Source organism: Leptodactylus fuscus, chromosome 8, assembly GCF_031893055.1.
Source record: "Leptodactylus fuscus isolate aLepFus1 chromosome 8, aLepFus1.hap2, whole genome shotgun sequence".
Taxonomy (NCBI): domain Eukaryota; kingdom Metazoa; phylum Chordata; class Amphibia; order Anura; family Leptodactylidae; genus Leptodactylus; species Leptodactylus fuscus.
The window spans coordinates 62,656,916-62,679,010 of record NC_134272.1 but is presented as its reverse complement, the minus strand read 5'-3'; the positions used below and the strand labels follow the sequence as shown (position 1 = coordinate 62,679,010).

At 43.3% G+C, this 22,095-nt stretch overlaps 1 protein-coding gene across 2 annotated transcripts in view; it reads right to left on the bottom strand.

Moving 5' to 3' along the window:
* ITPRID2 (ITPR interacting domain containing 2) overlaps window positions 1-18,921 on the bottom strand; it is a 54,714-nt gene extending 35,793 nt beyond the window's left edge. For both annotated transcript variants that reach the window (XM_075283789.1, XM_075283790.1), the window contains exons 1-5: window positions 18,763-18,921; window positions 18,451-18,657; window positions 7,816-7,861; window positions 2,132-2,187; window positions 517-573 (exon numbers count right to left, since the gene is read on the bottom strand). In XM_075283789.1, the coding sequence (XP_075139890.1) occupies window positions 517-573; window positions 2,132-2,187; window positions 7,816-7,861; window positions 18,451-18,625 (334 nt within the window). In that variant the 5' untranslated portion in view covers window positions 18,626-18,657; window positions 18,763-18,921. The remainder of the gene's footprint in view (window positions 1-516; window positions 574-2,131; window positions 2,188-7,815; window positions 7,862-18,450; window positions 18,658-18,762) is intronic.
* Between the last annotated feature and the right edge of the window lie 3,174 nt (window positions 18,922-22,095).

Below are 22,095 nucleotides of genomic sequence, written 5' to 3'. Positions count from 1 at the left end.
TTTGACACTGAACACGGCTGGCATGTCCATACAGGAGGATATTATATTGTAAAGGGTAATTAACTCTGCGTCGCAGATTTCTATACTATGTAGCAAAATTACGCCCTGATAGAGAATTCCAAAACGGAAATCCTACCAAGAAAAAGGGGATTTTGCAGTAAAATATGGTATGCCATGTCTAATAGAAGCTTCCTAGGAGTCACATTGGTTGGGCCAAAGCAGATGGGAACAAGATCCATTACCATAATGAAGAAAGGTAACAACCCACACAGTGGAAAGTTATAAGTGACAATATGTCTAGTGTTTGAAAAGATGGCATATATAAAGAAACAGATTAAGTCGGACATGTACACATTGTTTAACATTTCACTTTTACAAAAAAATGTATTACGTGCCCAAAACCAATATAAAAAAGCCCCCATATGCAGAAAAGCCAGTATGAAATAGGAGTGGTCCTGCACAGCCAGTAGCCCCTTTAGTGCCAAGTATCACTTAGGTAAATGGTACAATACTGACCTTCTGCTCCGAGGGACAAGTCATCTTCAAAACTGTTGCCATTCTTTAAAATCATTCCTAGGGGAGAAAAAAGTAAAATGACCGCTCAGTCAGAAGTGCCACATGTTTTTCTTGTTACCATATCAGATGCCTGCAGCGTACTGAAGGTCAGTGTTCAGCTAAACTAAGCACAGCTCAAACAAGACCAGAGGAAAAAAAAAAAACACATGCTAATGCAACATGTTTCACTTCCGTATTGTAAAGCTAAAGTCAAGACTGAGGAGAAGGGGGGGGGGGGAAAAGCAAACTCAAGCAAGTGTGTTACTTGTTACTGTACCAAGACAGAGGATACAGTACAAGGTATGCTCTGCACACAGCACTGCCATGGGGGAAAAGCTTCTCTCCAATGATAATAGGGCACACACATTTTTATAGCATTTTTTTTTTCAATTCTGAAAAGTTTACGAGCACAAATAAAGTAAAACCACAGTCTTTATACATTTAGTGCATTTCAAGTCAATAAAGAATACTTTACCTAAGGAAACCCGCAGATCCCATCGACTGGAATGGGGTCTATGTGGTTTCTACTCGAAAAATGCAAAGATAAAAGAGCTGCTTGCAGGAATTCTCTCTCCGCATTTTTCATACAGAAACGGGATCGGAATTGCCCGAACCAAGATGTGACCGGGCCTAACAGGGGAGCCTGTTACCAGCACCCAGCCCTGCAGATTGATAGGTTAGAGTCTCCTGAATCCAATGTTTTCCCCCCCTCTTGTGAATCAAGACCTCTGGTGCGGATATATGCATTGCTTTTCTGTCAATATGCAAATGAGCTCTTTGGAGCAATAATGGCGTTACCACGTGGAACAACAGTAATACCCCTGGAACTCCTAACAGTTCATTTGCATAATGGCAAATTGTGAGATCTATCAGCGTCAGAGGCCGCGATTTACAAGGGGAAAACACCATTTGATTCAGAGTTGATATACTGTGTCCTGGGTCACTCCCTTTAAGTTATAAATCTGCATATAAATCTATTGGAATCTTGCTAGCCACGTCACCTCCTGGATAACCTTACCCACTCTTCATATGAGGAAAGTCTCAAGTGCTAGTATATACACCAGCAGGGAGATTTATATGGTCTACAACAAAACACTTCTAGCAGCCTCCTCTACAATGGCGGCTGAATACATGGAGTTTCGGCAGAAAGATGCCCTGAAATCCGATAATTTATGCTCACAACGGTTTGCTGCGGTGGTATTTTCACGCATTGGTAAGAGGTGACATTGTAGCGAGTGAAAGGTAATAACTGGGAAAGAAAAGTAAGCGATGAGACTTCTACTAGATATATAAAAGTGCCAGGAATTGTGGAATATTACCAATATCCAGACCTGGTATACCCAACGCCCTCTCTCACTGTTAAAACATACATCTCCGAAAATCAGAGCCCGATGGCTTCACTTAACCTTTATAGAGACATTTTATTTTTGTCCGTGAGATAATTTACACCTGCTTTAGGTGGACAGAGTCCAATGATAAAATCCCAATGTGCGTTTGCATAAGACACAAAACAAACAGTTGCTATTAATTGGCGTGTCAGTAAACATAGCGAGCAAGAATATGACCAATCACTTACCCTTAGGAAAGCCTGGCGGGGCGCTCTGTTCATCTAAGGACGCTCCTAGTGGTGTTCTGAAAACCACAAGATTACCCAACTTAGTTTGTCTCAGTCCTGATAATTGTTTCACATCCTTCCTCTGTTACACACTTAACATATGATAAAGGGGGCCAGACAGCGAGCCAATAAGAAATAGAAGAGCCAGCTGTGTACGTAGATACACACACGGCAGACTCTCTAAGGGTGCAAACTTACCATACACATTGCTAAAAATGTACATTTTCAGACAATTCTGAAGCACTGACAATTCTGAAGCTTTGGTTATATCCAACTAAGCCCTCCTCCTTGTGAGACAAGGTGAAATAATAAATATTAGGCCAGTTTTTATGTAATGTGGTGGGGGGGGGGGTGAGGAAGCCTCAGTCCCATAGAAATTATTGGTATAGCCATTCCATTCAGTTTCTTACACCATCAGTTACCGTTGGATTCTCCTCCTGCAAGTTGCTTTAAAGAGGATCTTTCACATCTCCAGCTCTTTGCATCCTTTAATAGGTGTCGCTGCACCGATTCTGGCACAGTTGTAATTTTTTTTCTCTCTAGCGCCTCCCTTCCTGAGCAAGTGTTTGTCTAGTTTTGGTGCCCTATATGCAAATTAGACTCACTAACGTCAAGTGGGTGGAGTCAATCCAGATCAGGCAAGGAGGACCTCAGAAACCCACCCCTTTGTTTACTCTGCCTGGCACCACCCACTTGACAGAAAGAGGTGACATTGGAGGTGGTGAACGGTTTTCTTTGGCTAACGCACCACACTGAAAAGCAGTGGCGGGTTTTTGCTGCAGATTTTACTGTTTTTGTTTTTTTTTTCCTAAGCCAAAGTCTCTTAGATGCTCCCTACTGTTAAATCCATTCCTGACTTTGGCTCTACCCCCCCCCCCAATAAAACGCTGCAAATTCTGCAATGTGGGGCCTTAGCCTAAAAGAGAAGTTAGACTTTGCACTCCTAGTTGATAAAGACCATTTTTTATTTCATTGTACGCAAATTCGCATGTAGACAAGACAAGTGAAGAGTGACTAGCAGACGCCCTGGGGGTGAGCAACATTGAACCATTCCAATTCATTCCCATGAGACGACACCTACAAACAATGCCTAGATTCCACTAAGAACAAAATCATTTACTTAGGGAATAAGTAGCATACTTAGGTATGAGTTATGACTGAGAGCAACCTAGAGCCATTATAATGGGCCATGTATAGATTTACCTACAAACTATATTCTAAATTAACAGTCCAAGGACAGCATTTTTAGTGACTTCATAGGACATGCATTTTCTCTGCCCACTATACACGGTCAACATTACTCAAAAGGGTTAAAGTCCACTTGAACGATTTTGTGCATTTTTACACGTTGGCTGCTAAGCTAGAAACCATTGAACACCTAGTGTCGAAGCATCGAAGTGACAAACATTTGTGTTAACGCCTGAACCCAGCACGGGTCAGCTGATCTGGTCATTGGAAACTATATACAAGGTATACGGCCAGAAGGAGCACTGCTCGCATTCAAGTGAATGGGAGCAGGCCTGCAGTTCCCCAGTGCCACCACTACAGTATATGGAGCTTGGGCAACTGCATTAGCATATTGGGGCAGGGTCTGAAGTAGACAGTGCACCCACCATCTTCAGGAGCCAGAGATGCATCGCTTTGTTAGATTCAATACACAACCACAAAGCAAATGATCAGTATCTTATATTGTCAATAACAAGCAGATCTTATGGATTTCACTGATATACCATATATAATGCACAAAAAGAGGGTTGGATAGATTTGTTACAATTACTACGGAACTCTAGAAAATCTACCTCAAACGCAAACCGGACTTTAAAAAGGAATCTGTCCCTTGAAACCAGCCCCGCAGATAGGTTAGGGTCACATGAATTAACAAATGTTTCCAATTGTGAGCCTGATTATTCGATGCAGACAGATATTTGTATCGATATGTAACAAATCTCTTTGGAACATATACAGTACAGACCAAAAGTTTGGACACACCTTCTCATTCAAAGAGTTTTCTGTAGTTTCATGACTATGGAAATTGTAGATTCTCACTGAAGGCATCAAAACTATGAATTACCACATGTGGAATTATATACTTAAAGAAGTGTGAAACAACTGAAAATCTGTCTTATATTCTCGGTTCGTCAAAGTAGCCACTTTTTGCTTTGATTCCTGCTTTGCACATTCTTGGCATTCTCTTGATGAGCTTCAAGAGATAGTCACCTGAAATGGTCTTCCAATAGTCTTGAAGGAGTTCCCAGAGATGCTTAGCACTTGGCCCTTTTGCCTTCACTCTGCGATCCAGCTCACCCCAAACCATCTCAATTGGGTTCAGGTCTGGTGACTGTGGAGGCCAGGTCATCTGGCGTAGCACCCCATCACTCTCCTTCTTGGTCCAATAGCTCTTACACAGCCTGGAGGTGTGTTTGGGGTCATTGTCCAGTTGAAAAATAAATGATGGTCCAACTAAACGCAAACCAGATGGAATAGCATGCCGCTGCAAGATGCTGTGGTAGCCATGCTGGTTCAGTATGCCTTCAATTTTGAATAAATCCCAACAGTGTCACCAGTAAAGCCCCCCCACACCATCACACCTCCTCCTCCATGCTTCACGGTGGGAACCAGGCATGTAGAGTCCATCCGTTCACCTTTTCTGCGTTGCACAAAGACACTGTAGTTGGAACCAAAGATCTAAAACTTGGACTCATCAGACCAAAGCACAGATTTCCACCAGTCTAATGTCCATTCCTTGTGTTCTTTAGCCCAAACAAGTCTCTTCTGCTTGTTGCCTGTTCTTAGCAGTGGTTTTCTAGCAGCTATTTTACCATGAAGGCCTGCTGCACAAAGTCTCCTCTTAACAGTTGTTGTAGAGATGTGTCTGCTGCTAGAACTCTGTGTGGCATTGACCTGGTCTCTAATCTGAGCTGCTGTTAACCTGCGATTTCTGAGGCTGGTGACTCGGATGAACTTATCCTCCGCAGCAGAGGTGCCTCTTGGTTTTCCTTTCCTGGTGCCGTCCTCATGTGAGTCAGTTTCTTTGTAGCGCTTGATGGTTTAGCAACTGCACTTGGGGACACTTTCAAAGTTTTCCCAATTTTTTTGGACTGAATGACCATCATTTCTTAAATTAATGATGACCACTTGTTTTTCTTTACTTAGCTGCTTTTTTCTTGCCATAATACAAATTCTAACAGTCTATTCAGTAGGACTATCAGCTGTGTATCCACCTGACTTCTGCACAACACAACTGATGGTCCCAACCAATCAAAGCAAAAGGTGGCTACTTTGAAGAGCCTACAATACAAGACATTTTTTCAGTTGTTTCACACTTTTTTGTTAAGTATATAATCCCACATGTGTTAGTTTTGATGCCTTCAGTCTGAATCTACAATTTTCATAGTCATGAAAATACAGAAAACTCTTTGAATGAGAAGGTGTGTCCAAACCTTTGGTCTGTACTGTATTTATCATCATCTATTATTCATAAATAATAATAAAACGTATTTGATGAATCTCTTCATATGTGCTCAATCCTCAAAGCAGAAGGGTAGACCCAGCCCCATGCCATGTTGTCGCTGGCACCAGATTTTGGAATCGGTTCCTAGACTTGAGTAAGATTTGCCGAGGAGCAAGATTATTTTTATTGTATCAGGTATATTATATGCTGCCTTTTTCGCCACCAGCTGCAGGAAAAATACAAGACTAGAAGGAATATAATTTCCTTAAGGCAAGTTTTCCCCACCTGACAACAACCTGAGAACCCAGCTCACAATACGAGGGCACAGACTCACTGCGGTTACTTTCCTGTCTGCCACTTGTATGTAACGAACAGCAGAGGCAGATTGTGGAGATTTGCCTTGAATGAAATCCTGCTGGCCGGATCGAGCTTCACTAGCTCAGACTGACATCAACAATTATCTAGTTTCATGGTCAGAGGACAGCATGTCTTATTCCAAAGCATCTTCCCCTTCCTTCTTGGTCACTTGGATTCTATACAGATAAACAGGTAGGTTTCCCCTTTACTGACCATATGTCACTGATCACATTTGCTATAACAGTGATGCAATCTTAGAAAACTTACTAAGGGTATGTCCACTCAGCAGTATTCTTATGCCAAAACAGGAACGGAATATACAGAAAGAAATCTAGCAACAAGATGTGTACCTCTTCTCTACTTTGGCTTATAAGCACTGCCATGGGAGAAAAAGACAAATATGGACCTAGACGTTCTAAACCAAAAATGAGGAAGGTTTAGAACATACCTGCTCTGCCTCACTGGCAGCAAGAAGCCATAGAATGGCTTTATAGTAGTGCGCCACCTGGTGGTTATACCTGTAATGTATTCGAAAAAGAGCCTCAAAGCTGTCTATAGTTCCATCTTTGTTTCTGGTAAATAAAACCCACCATGTAGAGCGCTATCCATAAGGGGGACACCAGCAGCACCCCTCTAACTAATCTAGGAAGTCTGTAGTGGCAGCCTTCATTTTGATGTGTATAAACCTGCACGCCGGGCTAATCTTCTGGCAAATAAGACACAAGGGGGCAAATTTATTTATTAAGACCGCCGTATGATACACACGGTTCAGGGAAACAGAGGCTGCGACCTCTTTGTAAATCTGTCTGCTGTAGTGGAATCTATTTCCATTATAAATCACGCCAGATAACTAACATGGGTCCTCCCCAATCTGGGCTTGAGATGCACATTTGGTGCAAGAAAGATTCCCCATTTCCATTGAAAGTGCTGTCGTGGTTTTTCGTTTTAAAAGTGCCAAGATATCAGAGGGATCCGGACGCTGTTTTTTGTTGGGTTCATACAACATCAGACAGAAGCCCTCCATGAACTCGAAGCAGTACACGCAAATTATTTTTGAAAATGAACTGTTGGGAAGGAGGAAGGGACTGGGGCCGTTCATGATACAGACCCTTCACTATCAGGTCAGATACTAAGGTCCCCCCTTCCAGCATTCTCATTGCATTTCGTTGTTTCACAAATTTGGTGCTCTCTTTTTGTAGGCCTTAGCAGGTCTATATTTGTAGTTCTCTGGCTACAAGGAGATACTCTAAATCTATATGCACACACATATAATGTGATAGCTATAGTTCCCAGAGGACTAATGGTTACCTTACTGCTCTGCCTCCCCTGTGGGCGCACTGACTGAGTCACATGACCACCTCTGCTCTCTCTATGGACCTGCAGCTAGAGTAGAGCAGAGCCAGTGGCGTCACAAGGAAACACAGCGGCACCGGGCAGAGACTCCTGGCACTTCACCCTGCCAAGGTAACCAGAGCTAATAAAGCTTATCCAATGCAGGAATGCACTTGATTTCTTTCTGGAGAACCCAAGAATTCACTCACAATCACTTATCTGAGGTCGGGACTGGAAAGAATGACACAAATTCTAGACATGAAGCAACAAACCAATCTGCCCAAGTCTCCAATTGCCAAATACACCAAGTGTAATTTAACGTTACCTGTAACCAGACGTTCAGAAAGGTAGTCAGAGGACAGAAGAGTAGTCAGAGGACATACAGAAGTTGGAATTAGATAGGGAAGTTAGAAGAATCACTGGAAGAAGAGAAAGAAAAAGTAGGGAATTTGTGTGAAGTAAAAAGTAATTTAGAAAAAAAAAAAAAAAAAATTAAATCTCTTACCTGCAGTCATTTAGCCATATTGCAATCTTCTCATTAGGTATATTACCTGAAAGAGGGGAAAAAAAACATTATTTTTTACATATAAGAACATCCAATTTACTATTGATATTCACTCAAAACCATTATGAAAACCAAGAACATTAAAGGGGCTCTATCAGCAAAATTTTGCTGTATGAGCCCCACATATGCATGAATAGCCTTTAAAAAGGCTATTCAGGCACCGCTAATCTTATTTTAAACCCCTGCCCCGTTTTAAAATAAAACTATAAAAACATATAGGTAAATCATACTTGGACATGCACCCTGGGCGGTGATGCACAATCAGACGACATCTTCTGGCACGCCTACCTCTTCTTTCGGCGACGCCCTCCAGTCCTGGTTCTTCCCCGGCTTCATCTTCATCCTTTTCCGGCGGTTCAAATCCGATTGGTTGAAATCCGGCGCGTGCGCAGTAGCGCTCCCTCCGGAGCTACTGCGCACACTCCGGCACCATTTTTGTCAATGGCAGTGCCACCGGAGTGTACGCAGTAACTCCAGAGGGAGCGCTACTGTACACACGCCGAATTTCAACCAATCGGATTTGAACCGCCGGAAAAGGATGAAGATGAAGCCGGGGAAGAGCCAGGACCGGAGGGCGTCGCCGAAAGAAGAGGTAGGCGTGCCAGAATATGACGTCGGATTGTGCATCACCGCCCAGGGTGCATGTCCAAGTATGATTTACCTATATGTTTTTATAGTTTTATTTTAAAACGAGATGGGGGTTTAAAATAAGATTAGTGGTGCCTGAATAGCCTTTGTAAAGGCTATTCACGCATATGTGGGGCTCATACAGCAAAATTTTGCTGATAAAGCCCCTTTAATCTGATATTTGCATCTCCAGACCAAAAAAAAACAAAAACGTAACCATAGTACCAGGTTATCCATGGGCAGACTGAGAGAAGCAAACTATGCCAGAAAAATAGGGGTTGAAACGGTTTTCCCATCAGGCTGCAAAATAAGTTAATGCCATGTTCACACTAGCATTTGCTCATCTCTGTCTAGAAGCAGGACTCTTTTCTCCATCGGTTCTAGTATAAAAATTGGTGGGACAACATGCTGGCTCAGTGGTTAGCACTGTAACCTTGCAGCGCTGGAGTCCTGGGTTCGAATCCCACCAGGAACAACATCTGTAAGGAGCTTGTATGTTCTCCCCGTGTTTACGTGGATTTCCTCCCATTCTACAAAGACATACTGATGGGGAAAAAAAAAGTACATTGTGATCCCTATATGGAGCTCACAATCTGCATTAAAAAAATAAATAAATAATAAATTGGCGGAAACCGCATGGAAGCACGGCAGACCCCATTATAGTCAAAGGGGTCAGTGGGTCACCACTTTTGAAAGCGGACAAGGTTTCAGTCTTTCGGGGGCCCCATGCAGACCCAAAGAACACTAACCCGACACTAGCCTAAGGCTAAGAAGTATCTGGTATTCGGCAGCGGCTTATCCCACCCCACAAAGGACGCCGGACCTAAAAATCCAGGATACATAATTAATAGACAGTGCGTGTGGACTCGTCCTATTGACAAAGCGAACGATAGCCAGTTCTTATTTTCATAGAGGAACAGCACAAGGCAGAGTTGCAAAAAAGGTGGCTCAAATATTTATAAAAGCAGAAGTCAGGCATGCTGACGGATCCCAATAGTGTGCTCAGCCGGCTCCAATAACACCACAGTTATCTAAACAAATGTATGGAAATAAGAGGCTGCGCGGTTACACCTCGCTCCTAGGAGAGGTAAGAGATGGAGACCGAGCACATCATACAAGGTAATGTAGTCATTGTGGCATTTCTACAACATTGGGGGGGGAGATTTCTCACTCAACATACACCCACTTTCTGGCATAGTAAAGTCACAAATTTTCACACAAGTGCCCTTTAACTTTTTGCCTGCCACTTGTGATAAAATGTGTGGAACACGAAAGGTGCAGGACTCGATAGCCTGACAAATTTAGGAAAGAAAACTGGTGTAAATGACAAGTGAAATATTCTCCAGGCCCTAGCTGGCAGAGAGTCAAGATTCTGGCACACAGACACTCCTAGATGTGCCAACACTAAGAAGGTGTATGCCGCTTATTCATTTTGGTGGATCTCCTGCCAGCTCAGCCGATGATTAAGCCTGGTGCACTACAGGTCAGTCTGAACAGCCCCTACAAGATTTGGGAATTTTGGCACAGTTTTAACCAAAAACAAAAGTAGTTAATAAAAAAAAAAAAAAAAGAGCTGAAGGAAGGGCTTTACCTTGCTTCCTTGTGGACCCACAGCTTCTGACTTTTGCTCAAAAAACAAAGTCCAAATGTAAATAGGCATTTTTCCAATAAAACACTGGCCCAGATTTACTATTGTGGCTCTATCTAGAAACTGGTGTAAACTTGGCGCATCTTCTACAAGCTGAAAAGTTTTCTGACTTGCAGGTGTCGCTCTCAGAAAAGGGTCACATGACTTAAAGGGGAACTTTCATGTCCTCAGGCACATGGGGTTATATATACACCGCTAGAAAGCAGACAGTGCTCTGAATATAGCATTATGTGCCCCTGGGCTGGAGACATCGGTGCCGTTACCAGTCTCTGCCCACTGAGGGCGTACCTGACCGTCTAGTTGGGCTGTGAGGAATGCCCCCCCAGAAATTTGTCTCAACGGAAATTTTGCTTGCGGCCAAAACAACCCCGTTCGCGTGGAACATATTTTCAGTTATAGAAATGTCTGCTATAGGTGACTATAAAGGTGGAAAATGAATAATCTAGCCACATGGATGCAAATGTTTTACTCTCACATGAACCCATTCACCCTTCTGCACATACAAATAATGATATATAAGGTGACAGGTGAACATTTAGCAGATTTGTCAATCTGAACACTTCACATAAAGACGTCCAGTCTACATGGCCGGTTTACAATACAAACAGCAAACAAAAATTTCTGCAGATTAAAGACGTTGCAAGAAAAAAAAAAAAAAAGGCAGTCAGCTAGTGGATAAACCAGTACAGCAGGAATGTGCTTTACAAGCAGGAGAGCAGATTCTGTCTAATAGGACCAAATTCCTGCATTTAACCATCACGTGCACAAAGTAACAATATGGGGCAGGTTACTAGAACTAAAAAGAGCAATATCTGTAACAACTCTACACAAGGAAAGATACACGGTTCACAGTCTTCACAAAGTGCTTGTAAAAAAAAAAACCACACTAGGACAAGTTGACAGGTGAAAGGATGGGGCAGGTCGAATTAATATGCTCACTCTTTACACGAACTGGACATGCACATGCATAGGGAAGATGAAAGAAATACCGGTCAGCTCCACAATGCTCTTCTAGAAGCTTAAGTTGTATGGGCACCTCTAGCATGGGGACGCTGGCTGTAAACCATTATGGGTTAACGGCTGCAAATTTGCCCTGTGGACATTCAGCTTTGTTTTTGCTATTAGCCCCAGAGGAACAGCATACCAGTTGAAGGGGTTGTTCAGAAGCTTTGACTGCCTCCATGTAAAACCAGCCCTCATCCACCCTGGAGAATCCACCTCCATGTTTTCACAGATAGTTATCTCTGCTATGGGGCAAGCGTTACGATAGTGGTTGGACCACCAATGATGGAGAACCAATAGAAAGTTCTCATACCAGGATGAGAATGACAGACTTACAGTAAGAGTATGACAGACACATAACTTACCGTATGTCAAAAAAGTAAATAAATACAAATAATAGAAGGAACGTGTCCGTTGCTCTCATCCTATGATAGTAGTAGTATGAACCTTTCCCAATATGTAAAACTTCACACTTGTGTGGGATTTTTTTTTTTTTATTGATATGACCAAATTGCTATTCATTTACAGTATTTGGTGGACGGCCAGACCACCCTGACATCGGGCCAATGGTACATGTGTTAAGACTGTAAGCAAAAGAAGCTGGCAGCAATCCCCTATGGAGACTGGGAAGGTTTTGCACAACCCATGATGCACCCCCTATGTCTCAGGGATTTGAAATAAGAGGCTCAATAGACCACATTTGGATAGAGTTATGACTGTTTTGGAATTTCTTATAGTGTAATAGGCTGTACTTGTCCAGAAGACTTCCATCCATACGGCTGCTACGACAAAACCCAACAGCACTATCACCTTTAAGTTTATGCAGATTATATTGTTGAAGTCAAGATACACTTTGCAGCAAAGATGAGATCTCCCGATCCCATGATTTCTACACTTAACTCGTAAATATTGGATACTAAAAGCTCAAGGGGCAGGGAAAAGCAGAACCCCAGCAATCAGCTATAAAAAAAACAAAAAAACAAAAAGCTTATTTAAGACTACAAGCACATGAAACCTGAGCTTATCTTGTAACTCTGGCTGGCATGCAGAGATGTAAACCAGTAAAATCCCTGGATAAGGGTTTATCATGCAGTCTACATACTATGATATATACAAGAGAAGCTCCCTAAAGAATGTGCCTGCTGTAGCCACAAGACATGCAAAGGGAAAGGAAAAAAAGGCATTCCTAAATCCTAGAAGTGGACTCCATGCAGATATACTGTACACATATACTACAAGTATAGACAATACGGTGCCACATACGTCAGACTAACAGGACTCTGGTGCACCGAAGCTTTATACAAGGTCACGTTTCTTTGTAGTTCGGAATGTATTTCTATCTATTGTCATAGCGAAAAAATTACTTCAGACGAATTGTAAAATGTATTAGGTTGTGCCATCGCACGCAAAGCCGCCTTACAAGATATACAGAAGTTCCACATTTTAAGGGAAAGCTTGCAGTTTTGTTTTTTTAGCAGATTGAAGCTTTTCCAACCTCAAAACGTGCTCCAAAAACAGCTCCAACTTGCCTGCCATTTTATTTTGATGGAGAGTGGGGGGGAAGGGCAGGTGCAGATGAGAATTATGCCCCATCTTTAAACAGAAATGATAGCGTTAAAATGAAAGATTGGAGAGTACTTTAAGGAAGGCTTCGCCTCACGTTCCAGTGACATTATATTTCCCAGTATATATCAAAGCTATTGTACTAAAGTATCAGCAAAATGAATGAGATTTCACCAAACTTTATTCACACTGTACATCAGAAATTGACCTTAGTCTAGATTTCAGGCCTACCGTATGTCTGTTTATATTGGGGATTTCACGCTTAGCAATGCATACAGCAAACCACCCAATGGCATTTTGGGTTATACGATTTTTACATGTGCATTTTTAGTTATAACTTCAACATCTGCTGGAAAAAGCACTTGTACATAAAGATACATTTAAAATAAAATAATAATAATATTGCCCTTAGACGTAATGGGCTGATTTACTAAGTAATTAAAGGGCTAGTTCACACAGGGAGTGGGATGGCATATTTTGGTCCCGATTTTGACGTGGGAGGCAGTGTCAGAATAGGACCAAAGCGCGCCTGCCGCGGCTTCTATCAGTTGCGGCTTCCCGCTCCGGAGTAGGCCCAAATAAATGGGCAAAGACGAGAGGGTGCTACCGCGAGGCAGACGACAGGGGTGAATCAGCCACGGAATCTGCCTGAAGAAAAGGCAGCTCGCTTTTTTCCATGAGCGGGAATATACCACTCACGGAAAAATGGAAGCTAGCGGTCTGCATAGACCTCTATTGTGATGGGGCGGATTCTGATGTTGATCCAGCGCCAAAATCCGCCCCCTCTTGCCCCGAGCTCATGCACTGGCATAAGTGATAATTTATCTAGTGTAGCCAATGGCCCTAACCACAGCACACTCGTCATACCCATTTATAAAAAAAACAAAAAAACTAAACAAAACCACAGCGGCAAAAGAACGGTGCTTGGGACAACTTTTGGTGAAATTTAAACCCTAGCAAACCCTAGTGCCTTAAAAGATGTAAACCTTGAGTTTTCTATTTTTTAATGTTGTCACATTAACACCACTGTCAACAGTTACCAAACAGGGCCATGACAAGGACATGCTGTGCTTAGACCTGGTTCACATCTGTATTTGGTATTCCACCCGGGGGTCCCCAATACTGAACACATTAAAAAGCGGTAAGCATGGACTACAATGGGGTCCGTGTGTTTTCTGCAAGAATCATACAGAGAGAAAAGTGCTGCTAGACTAATCTCTAGTTTGACAAGGCAGGTTACTTTTAGAGTTCAGCTATGCTCCCCCCCCCCATCCATTTCACATTTTTTAACGTTTCTATTCCACTTATGCCAGGTACTTTATTTAATTGTCTGCTGCATCGCTGAAGTTGTTCTCCCATATACTCCCTTATACGATGGGTTCATAAACATCTCACTTATACTTTTTGAGCAGCAGCAAAATGAATTTAAAAAAAAAAAAAAAAAAGTACCTTTACACAAAGTAGAGCGCGCTACATTTCCTAATATTCCCTTGGGTAGAAGTCTGCACTCCATTCAAGTTAGCCAGGCACAATGAGGAGCCTTATCTGTGGTTACCATCAGGGCTGTGAATTTGTAGTTGGGACCAGTTTTGGATGGAGTCCCGGGGCGGGAGGGCGAGAGGGATTGGGGAGTAAAGCTAATGACGCAGATTTAAAAAACAAGCAATTATTTCTAAGTTATATTATACCATTAGGTGTATAGCTTGTTGCCTATTCGCTGTGTTAGCAATTCAATCACTAACTTTTTACTGAACTAGAGGAATTTTAAGAGCGAATTCACACCAAGTTGTTTTGACCACTGATAAAATCTGCTTCAGGAATTGTGAAGCAGTTTCTCGATGCATTTTTTTTTTTTTTTTTTTGTCCTCCAACACAGCGATTTGAGGATGGAACTGAAAAATCTGCTTACATCTCTTATACAAAAAAAAAAAAAAAAAATCTAATACTGTCTCCCATAGAAATGAATGGGAGACTTTTGATGCCTCAAAATGTGCCTTCAAGATAAGCATACCCTAAGGGTAAGTTCACACGGGGTGTTTTGGTCAGGATTTTGAGGCCATATTCACTTCAAAATCCTGACCAAAAAGACTTCTCCCATTGAAATCAATGGGAGCCGGTCAGGTGTTTTTTTCCATCTCCTGGAAGAAGAAGCGACATGCTCATTCTTCAGGCTGAGTCGCCTCGTGATTCGACCTGAAGACACTCCCTCCTCACGACAAGGCCCATTCATTGGGCCTAATCTGGAGCGGAGTGTGTGGCTGGAGGCCGCCGATGCAGTGCACTGGCTTTCAGTCGCTGCTACCCATGTTTTGGACCGGAACCTGAAATGGCCTCCGCCTCAGGTTCCGATCGAAAAAAACCCGTGTGAACTTACCCTAATGCTTCTATCTGATAAGGACTATCAGTTCCTTGGGAAGGAGTCTGACTGTACTGTAGAATAGTAATGCCTACTATTAGTATTGCGGTAGACTAGGGTGTCCATACATGTTAGACTGCTGTTGATCTAGTGATCCACTGGCTGACAGCTATTTCCACACATACACATGCACGCTAGGCTGAGGTCTCAATAGGCAGATACTGGACACCAATTTTGGCAGCTCATCTCCCATGAGACTAAGCATTTTTAACATCCTACAGCCTGATCCTTCTTCACTGCCCCCTACCCAAACATCTGTCTTCGGTGCATCAGGGCACTTTCATATACTGTTTGGCCATTTCCACTAAAATCAGACTTGTTCAGCCAACAATAGCCACAATAAATTATTTTCCATTTGTATTGTCTAAAGTCTTACATCCACATCTAAGCCTACAAGGAGCACAAGTTCAGTGACAAGCCCAGAAATGGGCGACAGGGCTGATCTGCATGGATGCCACTACATAGCGGACACAGCCGTTTGCTTCCAGACCCAGCCACTGTGGTTTGGGGCACTAATATTTTCTTAAGGTGCTGTGCTTGGTATGGAATAAGGTCACAGCAACGATCGTCAAACTGCTGATCGCGGAGGTGCCAGTGTCAGATGCCACCAATGACATACTGAAATTCCACACCAAACTCCTCACCATTTTCCTCCGTGTGAATGGTCCCTTACTTGACCCTCAGCCAGCCCCACAGACATTGTAGTAACATCCCCTTTAATAGTAACATCCCCTTTAATAACTCTTCATTCATACAACAAGCACCAACAAAATTGCTGTGTGATCCATTGTGTACTTTACAATATAGAAGAAAAGTTATAGCCTGTACAGTAGATACGAACAGTTGCCCTCTCCCGAGTTTGGCTGACTAGTCTAATATTTTTGGGACAGCTTAAAAGACCCGTATTGAAACCCATCCAAGTGCAAACAACTAAAAATACCTGAACTTCTTGACTTTTCTGCTCAATGTATATAAAGGCAGGCAGCATAACCACCAATTACACCGACTGCCATTCTATCCATTGCACTTCCTCACTGCCCTTATTATAGGTCTTGTTCACACAGACCTACCTGCTCTCATAACTGCCCTGGGTCGCACACATGAATGCTACTACACAAGCTTCCTTTAATCCAGATTAGAACACGCTGTGCCGATCTTAATACATTATTATTCTCAAAACAACGTATTCAACAACATAAGCAAGCCTAGAGAGAAGCAAGAAGAAAAAAAATAAAAAATAACATCCTGTACAGGGCCAACACAAACAAAGCGTCCCAAATAGAAGGGGATTAATGACCGGATCACTCACGAGACTGAAATCTATGTAACTCAACCAGGGAAAAGCACAAATTTCTAACTGGTGCCTATGAAGGTCAAGCACTCAGCAGGTAGTTGTTATGACAGTCCTCGTGTACTTGGCGCCAACATATTCCACAATACAGAGAATTATACACTTTACCAGCGCAGACCTTCAGGAAAAGGCATTATACGATACCCTAGTGAGATACTAGCAATATCCTTTAGTCCGCCTTATAGAGACATTATACAGTGGTTTTATAGGTTTATACACATGGTACATGAACCCAGAACCATGAGCTGTTTACAGACACAGTGTATGCTTTGTATCAAGCTAAAAATAAACACACATTGTAATGTTTAGAATTGATACAATGTATATTTTTAGTTTTATACAAATTGTATAATATGTATTATTTCTACAGTATATTGCATCGGTTTTAAAGGGTTTTCCTACAGGCAGCACTTATTCTTATTTGCAGGATAGGTTATACTCTCCAAGTGCAGAGGGGCCCAGTGATCCCCATGAGGGACTACATGGCCACCACTTCATTCACTAGTATTGAGCAGACAGGGCACTGAATTTGTGCAGGGGTCTCCATGTAAATATATGCATCATATACTTCAACTGAACTTGTGCAGGGGGTCCTAGCTATCACAAGTCAGGGGTCCCCATGTAGATATATGCATCATATACCTCTACTGAACTTGTGCAGGGGGTCCTGGCTATCACAAGTCAGGGGTCCCCATGTAGATATATGCATCATATACCTCTACTGAACTTGTGCAGGGGGTCCTGGCTATCACAAGTCAGGGGTCCCCATGTAGATATATGCAAAAATAGCCGCTTCATTCACATCTATTGAGCAGACTGGGTGCAGTATTTGTGCAGGATGTCCTATTGATTACGAGTCAGGGGTCCCCATGTAAATATATGCACGACCACATTGTCATACTTCTGCTGAACAAACAGGTCACTGAACTTATGCAGGGGGTCCTGGCTGTCACAAGTCAGGGGTCACCATGTAAATATATGCAAAATGCACCGCTTCATTCACGTCTATTGAGCAGACAGGGTACAGTATTTGTGCAGGATGTACTACTGATGAAAAGACAGGGTTCCCCATGTAAATATATCCACGACCACCGCTTCATATACTTCTGATGAACAAACAGGGTACTGAACTTGTGCAGGGGGTCCTGGCTATCACAAGTCAGCGGTCCTCATATAAATATATGTAAAAAGCGCCGCTTCATTCATGTCTATTGAGCAGACAGGGTACAGTATTTGTGCAGGACGTCCTACTGATCACAAGACAGGGGTCGCCATGTAAATATATGTACGACCACAGCTTCATATACTTCTACTGAACAGCTGCACAGCCTGGGAGATATGGCTGGCTTCTTTCAAGCAGGGCACAGAACTTGTGCAAAGGGTCCTGGCTACCACAAGGCAGGTATCCCCATGTAAATATATCTGCACGATCACAGCTTTGTTCACTTCTATTCTGCAGCCAGGGTACAGTATTTGGCTACCTACATCAGTCCTAGTTTGGGATGAGCATTACCTCTCCATTCACACCTGTACATTTTTGTGATCACTGGGGGGTCCCAGAAGTAGGACCTTCATCAGTCAGACACTTAACCCATAAATGACAAGCACTGTTCATGGAAGTTCTATGCATTAGTCAGGGGAAGCATAAATTCCCCCTGGGGCTCCCTCAGCATGGACAAAAATACACATTAATGCAACATGTCAAAGCTTAGACTGATAACATGATAATATGTGGGACCAGTGAACACCCAAAGACAGATAGACGTGGAGCCCAACAAGACACAGCACTGAGGGCAACTGCAGAAGTTTCTTGTGAGTCACCCTACAGAAACTTCTGCCTCTACACGAGAAGTTGTAATAACCACTGAGCCAGCAAGAGCAGAATGAGGAAGTCTGGGGGCTCAGCTCGGTCCAGCCATGACATAAGCAATGCCGGAAAGTTAGCAGAGCAGACAAGTGCTTACTGACCGGAGCGCTCTCCCAGCTGCAGCTTCCCCTGCACAGCCTGGGAAATCTGGCCGGCTTCCGCCGAGACATCCTCTGCCTCCGATGCTTGCCAGGAATCTCTGCTCTTCGCCCAGGCCTTCCTCTTCTCCGTCACTATCGCCCTGTTCTGAGCCTCCTCCAGGGCTGCTTCATCCATCGCTTGCGCCGCTCGTAGCTCCAACTACAAACCTGCGGAGGCAAAAGAAAAACCCCATGAGCTGGTGCTGGTGTCCGGAGCGGCGGAAGTAGCGCCAAGCACGAGAGCAGCGGAGCCGCCGCCAGCCCGAAACTCACTTGTCAGTCCATACCGCGTCCGCCGCGTCCTCCCCGTCCCGTCTCGTCTCCTCAGCCCGCACTTTGTGTCACGTTCCCGGCCGGGCGTCTCTTCTGCCTTCCTGCTCCGCTCTCGCCCCCGCCTTTTCCACTCCGCTTTTTTATCACTTAAAACTTCTTTTTTTTTCTCTCTTTCACGAAGCCATCACAGAGAGGAAGCTACCGCGCAGGCGCCGCTTGTCAGGAGTCTATTAAAGCAACACCTGAAAGAGGCGGGGCCAGAGATGTCAGCGCCGCCCCCATCCCCGCTCCCCGGGCGCAGTGTCAGAAGAGGGGTCAGACTAGGAATGTACGTCCGCAGCCAGAACAATGTGGTTGTTACCTCAGTCAGTGGCGGGGGGATTAGAGGCAGGGCGCAGAGTATGGGGCTGAGGTGTCCTCATAGCACTTATCTGCCTCACACACCTCATAAGCAGCGCTATTAGCAAATAATAAGTTACTGAATACTTGGGTGTTTGCTGTGCACAGGGTGAGTCACTTATTGTTTTACCTAAAAATGACAGTACATGACAATGCAGGTAGCAATGGCCTGGGAGAAAGACCTCGCTGCATTGTTACATCCCTGTATTTACATAGGAAGGGGATGTATTTGGGGAATTGGACACGAAGACCGAGGTCATCAAACATTTGGGGGGAATTTATTATTTGCAGAGAGGGATGATATTGAGGGACGCCAGGACCTTTCCTGCACCAAATGTGCACCTCAGTCCCAGATCTACACCTCTCCCGCCACGTTCTCTTAGTTAGGGAGCCTTCACACGGAGTAAACGAACGTGTATTTTTGCAAAATACACGTGTAAAAATAAGACTCCCATTGACTTCAATGATATTTTTTACGCCTGTAAAATGTCATTGAAGTCAATGGGAGTCTTATTTTTACATGTGTATTTTGCAAAACTACACGCGCGTTTAATCCGTGTCAAGGCTTCCTTACTGACATGAGAAGCTGAAGCACCACGTTGCAGAAACGCAGCTTTTTTTTCTTTTTTTTTTAATGTAGATTGTGAGCCCCATATAGGGCTCACAATGTACATTTTCCCCATCAGTATGTCTTTGGAATATGGGAGGAAATCCATGCAAACACGGGGAGAACATACAAACTACTTATAGTTGTCTTTGGCAGGATTTGAACCCAGGACTCGAGCTGCAAAGCAGCAATGCAAACCACTGAGCCATCGTGTTGCCCCAACGCAGCTTTTTTTTTGTTGCATTTTTTTGAGCCAAAGTCAGGAATGGATTGAGCAACAAGTAGAAATATAAGAGGTTTCCTATATATTTCCCATTCCTTTTGTAGCCATTCTTGGCTTTGACTAAAAAAAAACATAACAAAATCTGCAACTAAAAAAGACTGTGTTTCTGCAACAGGCCCTATAATGGAAAGCCACGCCAGTTCTTACCTGGTGTAAGTTTCCAATCTGTTACCAGGACCTCAGACATTTATGAAGAGGCCACAATCTCTTCATAAAGTTCTCAGTACCTGCATCAGGCAGACCATTTATTAAGACTGGTGTGCAGTACACTATTCTTAATGAATTTGTATCAATGTGCGGACTTAGGCCTGGTTCACATCTGCGTTCAGGCCATTACGTTCCCCTCTCTGTATGAAATATGCAGAGAGAAAAGTACTGTAAGCAGCACTTTTCTCTCCGTATTTTTTGTACAAAACCACACAGACTTCATTATAGTCTAAGGGGTCTGCCGGTTTCCTAAGGTAACTGCTTTTTTTATGCAGTTTAGGTTTCTGTTCGAGATGAGAAGGGGGTCCCCAAATGGACTTCCCAAATGGAAATCCATTCGCAGATGTGAACCAGGCCTTATAGGCATTCAAGATTTCCATATCACAGATTACTGGGAAAGGCAGTCAACCAGGCTCAGCAGAACATATCCATATTTGAAGGGTATTGTGGTCTTGCTCTATCAGAATCATTCTATCTGGTAGGCCCTAGGACATAGTTATAAATGCAAACAAAATTCCAGGAGAATATAGCCCCTCCTCACTCACAACCAAACGGGAAAGACCTCTTTTAGGCTAAGGCCCCACAGGCCGTAATCACAGTGCTAAAGCGCTGCGGAAAGAACCGATGTGTGAATGCATTGTGGTTCTTTCCGCAGCGCTTTTAAGAGAAAGTTCACAGAGGTTTCCTCTGCGGACTTTCTCTTAACATTCTATCTACGGGAAAGCTGCCGGCGTTTCCGTAGATATAATTGACATGCTGCGATTTGCAAAGCCGCAACGGCTATGCAAATCGCAGCGTGTCCGCGCTGCGATTTCTTCTGCAAAGTGGGCATGGGATTCGCATGAATTCCATCCCCTTTGCTTGTACTGTAAAACTCTGCAATTTTTCCCGCAGCATCTCCACTGTGGGCAAATCACAGTGTTTTGGTCCCGTGGGGCCCCAGCCTGAGGGTCCATTCACACGAAGGAAAATGGTGCTTTATTTGGTGCTGAATTTTCCACACTGAAAAAAAAAGCCTCCCATTGACTTAGCGCTTTTTTTTCCACTAGCGGAATGTCAAATCTAGCATCACTTATATCAAGGTGGTATATATAAAATACCAGGGTGAAACAGGGAAAAAATAAAAAGATATAAGTCATACCTGGGGCAAGGGAAAATGAAAGAGAGGACCATGAGGAAGGAGTAGCGCAACAACGTAGAAGCGTAGCAGAAAGTAAACGCTAAGGGCCTGCCTGGGGAAGGGGGGGGAGGGAGTCAAAACTCAATCCAGGCACATGGATAGAGCTGAAGACAATATGGGAGACCTGGTATACGGGACTTATGGACTCAAGGTACCCTATGTTATCAAAGATGGGGCAGGTATCAGAAATGGTGGAATTGATCTTCTCGTGAAGCATAATGGTATCAACCCGTCTCAAAACTGCGACCACCGAGATAAGAGGTTTTCATCAGCTGGAGGCTATATGGATGCGGGGATCTAGTAAGATAAATTGGAGTAACTTAAGTTTGGCAAATTTCAAGTTAGGGGGTATAAGATTAAGAAGAAATGTGAATGATGTCCAACAAGCCATTGTCCAATCCTATGGCTAGCCAACCAATCAAAATGGGGATATTAGCAGCAGAATAACCAATGGAACATGATGTATGAAGGCCTATACAGGCTTCCCAGCATGACACTGCACATATTTCAACTTTTCATGAAATCTTAGGTGCCCTTTAAGAGTTAGTTATTGACTAAATTATGTCAAAATGGCATTGTTCACTGGCCCCCATTATATCTATATCAGAATGCTCCAGTTATGTCACTAGGGTTGATTTATCATTGAAAATGTTGAAA